The 4,791-nt window shown below is 52.8% G+C and overlaps 1 protein-coding gene and 1 long non-coding RNA gene across 3 annotated transcripts; one reads left to right on the forward strand and one right to left on the reverse strand.

Moving 5' to 3' along the window:
* Positions 1-305: 305 nt before the first annotated feature.
* Positions 306-1,835, reverse strand: LOC103352522 (uncharacterized). Of its 2 annotated transcripts, none has more exons than XR_007914920.2 (3): positions 1,337-1,835; positions 1,079-1,168; positions 306-521 (listed from the first exon to the last, which is right to left on the reverse strand). It is a non-coding gene; the product is annotated as an uncharacterized lncRNA (long non-coding RNA). The 2 variants fall into 2 exon arrangements; XR_007914921.2 differs by having other exon boundaries at positions 1,293-1,835.
* A 538-nt stretch (positions 1,836-2,373) lies between these two features.
* On the forward strand, positions 2,374-4,126 carry LOC100357437 (MAP/microtubule affinity-regulating kinase 3). The gene is made up of 2 exons (XM_002721533.4): positions 2,374-3,423; positions 3,548-4,126. The coding sequence occupies exons 1-2, from the start codon at positions 2,374-2,376 to the stop codon at positions 4,016-4,018; spliced, it is 1,521 nt and encodes a 506-aa protein (XP_002721579.3). The 3' UTR covers positions 4,019-4,126.
* Positions 4,127-4,791: the final 665 nt, after the last annotated feature.

The following is a 4,791-nucleotide window of genomic DNA, read 5'->3' on the forward strand; positions in this document are numbered from 1 at the left end:
ACCAAAAACCTGAGAGAACAAATACATTCTGCAAAGTATCAGGGTGCAAAGTCAACATACAATGACCAGTAGAAAGCAATCCCATGTTCACTAGCTACACTAAGGAAAAAGAAAACAGCTGGGAATACATGTGACCAAAGAAGTAAAAGATCTCTACAATTAAAACTAAGAATCATCAATGAAAGAAATTAAAGAGTATTTTATATATGGGATTAGCATGTACTACTTGTTTTATGGTGACAGTTCACTATTTCAACATATACACTCAGCATAAATTGATCATACCAGACAATTAGCCCTCCCAGAGATCTTATTTCTTTTGGGCTTTGCCGTCCTGTCCAGGGTCCTGTAGTTCACCCTCAAAGATTCCTTTCATGCAGAGCAGGCCTAGTGGTGAGAACTGTCCATGTCCCTCCAAACTTCATGTTCAAACTTCAAGGTCAATGCTACAGTATAAAGAGGTGGGGAATCCAGGACTAGGGCTCCACTCTCTTTCACGGGATGAGTGAGTTTCTTTTTTTCTAACAAAAGAGGATTAGATATTTATTTTGAAAGTCAGAGATACAACGAGAGAGAGGGAAGAGGTGAGAGAGAGAGAGAGAGAGAGAGAGAGAGAGAGAGAGATCGTCCAACTGCTGGTTCACTCCCCAAAGAGCCACAATTACCAGGGCTGGGTCAAGTTAGTCCTGAACCCCATCCAGGTCTTCCACAGGGTGGCAGAGGCCCAAATATTTGGGCCATCTACTGCTGCTTTCCCAGGCACAATAGCAGGGAGCAGGATTGGAAGTGGAGCACCCAGGCCTCCAATCAGCTCCCACATGGGATGCTGTGTAGCAGGGTTTAATCTGCTGGACCATAGTGTCGGCCCCAGGCTACGTGACTGTCTAAAAGGGCCTGAAGGGGTGAGGTTCTGATTAAACAATCTGAGGACACACCAGGAAGGTAAGATCTTTCCATAAAATTTACGGGTGAGTGTTGAAATAAGAAGTGGTACTTTTTTAAGGGCTACAATGCAACTTTTCCACACATGTACTTGGCTTCAATCAACCACAGCAAACCACCAGCCTTCCCATCTTACCATCTCTCTCTGAAGAGGGCACAGCAGCAGCAGAGAGGGAGCGCTTTCCAGACAACGAGTCTGCTGGAGCCCTGACCTCCATCTTCCAGCCTCCAGAACAAACACTGAGGAATAAATTTCTGCTCTTTTTCAATGACTCCATTCAAGACACATTGTTAGAGTAGCACAGGAACCCTGAGGCTATTCTAAGGAGAAGTTGGAGGAGGAAGCTCACTCAGTGGTTGGCCTTCCATACATGGACTATAGCAACCCAGCTACCTTCTGGTCCTCCAGGGGTTCTAACAAGAAATCTGTTGAGGATCTTAGGGAGAGAGGATGATGAGAGATCCCTTCCTCTCAGCTCTGCCCATGTGAATAATGTGCCTAGTGGTGCCATGGACAGCAGAACACTTTGTCAAGGTTATGAGGATGGCAGAGAAATTGTAACATCATTCTGGGACCTATCATTCTGAGGTTCAAGGAAATGGGATGTGTATCTTGAGTGTAAACAATTGGAGGTCTTAAAGACCCAACAGTTTTTATCACCCTTTAAAGAGGAATGAAAAGGCCATTGGGGCATCCTACATGTTTTAATGTCTCAAAAAATAAACATCAATCTGTATCACCAACCTAACCAAAAGCTCTTGGAGTTCTTGGCTGCCGCTCAACCTTGATTGGTCCCCGCCTGGCTCTGACTTCATAAAGACCAACTGTCATGAAACAGAAATTCGTGCAAGTCCCTGCTGCACTGCCATTGGTCCATTTCTCCCTCTGACTTCATAAGGAGCCCTGTGATGACAGGATTCCACACGCCTATATAAGCGGCTGCGCGGCCCAGGTTTTTGTCCGCTTTACCAGGGAGCTATTTCGGTGACCTGTGTGACTTGGACCCCTCTTTGCTTGCGCTTGTGTTGGTTGGTGTTGGTGTGCTGTTTTGTTTGTTTGTTTGTTTCTTGTTCTATTTGTTTTTTTCTTTTCCCCATTTTGTTTTAGTTTGTTTTTTTCCTCCTATTTCTTTTTTGGCCCAGTGTGTCTTTTTTTGCGGTTTTTTTTTTCTTTTTGGCTTCCCCCATCTTTAGCTAGACAGTGCTGCTAGATCTCTGAGTGTTAGTGTAGCTATTTAGTGTTTGTTTTTTTGGAGTTTTTCTGGTTTTTGTTTTCTGTTTTGGTTAGATAGGACTTAGTCTTGCCACTGTGTGTGATTAGTGTAGTTAGTATAGCTAGTGTGCCACTATAGTCAGATCAGCAGGTAGTCCCCTTGTTGTCCCTTTATTTTCTTAGTTATTGTAGTTAGGGTAGCTCCTTAGTTAGTGTCTATGGACAGGAATATTAGCCAGAGCAGAGCAGAGAGTGTAGTTAGGGACACCAGCCTGGAAGGCCGTGAGGACCTGGATGTCGACACCAGCCGTCAGCTTGATCTCCAGTTTCTGTCGGCCCTGGGCAGGGGCAGCTTCAGCAGGGTGCTGCTGGCCTGCCAGCCGTCCAGCCAGCGGCTGGTGGCCGTGAAGCTGTTCAAGGAAGACGAGAGGGACCCTTTCGGCGCCAGGCGAGTGATGCAAGAGGCCAGCATCATGCAGCTCCTGAGCCACGAGAACATCATCAAGCTGCTGGAGGTGGGTTGCGTCGGCCAACACCACTGCCTGGTGTTGGAGCTGGCGCAAAGGGGCAGCCTCCACCAGTACGTGATGAGCCGGGGTGGCCTGCCAGAGCCCGAGGCCATGGTTATATTTGATCAGATCCTGGCGGCCGTGGGCCACTGCCATGAGCAGCGCGTGGCCCACAGGGACCTCAAGCTGAAAAACCTACTGCTGGACTCAGACATGAATGTCAAGCTGGTGGACTTTGGGCTCAGCTGGCAGCTGCCCGAGGGCGAGCTGGTGTCCAGCTTCTGCGGGACCCCAAAGTACAGCGCCCCCGAGGTGTTCCGGCAGGAGCCGTATGATCCATTCGCAGCAGACCTTTGGAGCCTGGGGGTCATCCTCTTTGTCATGCTGGCGGGGGCCATGCCCTTCAGCGGGAAGGACCGGGAGGAGCTGCGGGACTGCATCCAGAGGGGGAGCTACGAGCTCCCGTGTGCGGCTAGCCCAGCCCTGGAGGAGCTCCTGAGCTCACTCCTCAGCCCAGACCCCTGCGACAGGCCTACAGCGGAATCTGCCCGCCAGCAATGGTGGTTTGACCCCTTACGAGAGGAAGCTGAGGGCGAGGAGCTGACCGTGGTGCAGCCCCTGGGGGTTCCCGAGGACCCAGAGGCCCAGGAGTACCTGGCGGGCCTGGGTCTGCTTCCGGACACTGGAGCCTCGGTGCCATCTGGTCCTGGAGGATCCAGCCGGATGTCCCTGCAGCCGGACTCCCGGAGCCTGGAGCAGGTACAGCCCTGTTGGCAGAGCGTGGGTCTGGCCGTGGTCTCCCGCACAGCTTCATGGTTTTGTGGGCATGAGGGAGGTCCGGAGTGCACCTGTCCTCCTCACCCGTCTTCCCCTCTCTCCTCAGGGACACAGGGAGCCTGAGCCTGAGCTGGGGTCTGAGTCCGAGGCGGAGTCGGATTCAGAGCTGGTGCTGGAGCTGGAGCCCATGCCCGAGCTGGAGTTGGATCTGGAGTCGGAGTCAGAGTTGGAACCTGAGCCGGAGCCTGCCGTTGCTGCCCCCGTGCTGGCCATTTCCCTCCCTGGACAGCTGAGGGAGAGGAGCCCTGGTGCCAGCCCAGCCCCTGAGCCCATCCCTGTGGTCGTCCCTTCCACCCCCGGCCCCAGGAGCAGACTGCACCTGGTGGTGCCAGAGGTCCCAGCAGCTGAGCCTCAGGAGCCTGGGACCTCAGCAGCTGCCTCTGTCCAGAGCAAGGGCCGGCAGGGGCTGGGCAGGAGGATTGGCAGGAGCATCCTCAGATTCCTCCTGTGTGCCTGCTGCCTGCCGGCCCCAACCCCTAGCCCTGGCTCCCGCAGCCGAAAGGTGGCCCCCCGCTAGCCTACCTCAGAGCACATCAAGAACAGGGGTCGAAAGCGGGGCCTCCTGAAGCTTTTTCATTTGCTTGAGAGTTTTCTACGCTTCTCATGAATAAAAATCTGAACTGTATGCATGGAATTGGTCCTGTGTGGTGTTTGGGTCCCTGTGTACACCTTGGCATGGATGGATGGAGGTAACAGGCAAGAGGATGTCACATGACAAATACAGGCCCCTCTCACTGCTCTGGGGCTAACACAAAGGCTGACCTCCAAGACCTAGAGAACAGAGTATTGGTTCCAGATGCTGGTGAGGGTGGGGGGTTGAAAGGGCAATGTGGACTGGATACTGGAGTGTGGGAGGGATGGAGGTGAGAGGGTGGCGGGGCGATGGTGTAGAGGGGTTATGAAAAGTAGAAGGTGTGGAGAGGCTGTGGAGAGGGAAGGAGTGGAGGAGAGGGAGGGAGTAGCTGAAGCGGAGGAGAGGCTCTAATAGGCACCGTTGCTCCTGCACAGGAGGGAGGGTTCATGAACCTCTAACACAGCAGGGAGGTTGTGGTCACTTGGGATGTACATTGAGGTAGAGTTGAGTATCCATATCCAATACCCACCTGCATTGCCAGTGGAGGACAAGCCCCCACCGCCAAGGGCCAAGGACTCTGACATCACAGTGTATGGGATGGGCCAGGTGTGGACTCAGGCAGCTGCAGGTGGGAGCTGGGCTGGAATTCCTACTGTGGCCTGGGTTCAGCAGAGAACAGAGGCAGCCACATACCAGGGGTTTCTCTGCAGGTGTTC

Source organism: Oryctolagus cuniculus, chromosome 16, assembly GCF_964237555.1.
Source record: "Oryctolagus cuniculus chromosome 16, mOryCun1.1, whole genome shotgun sequence".
NCBI lineage: Eukaryota > Metazoa > Chordata > Mammalia > Lagomorpha > Leporidae > Oryctolagus > Oryctolagus cuniculus.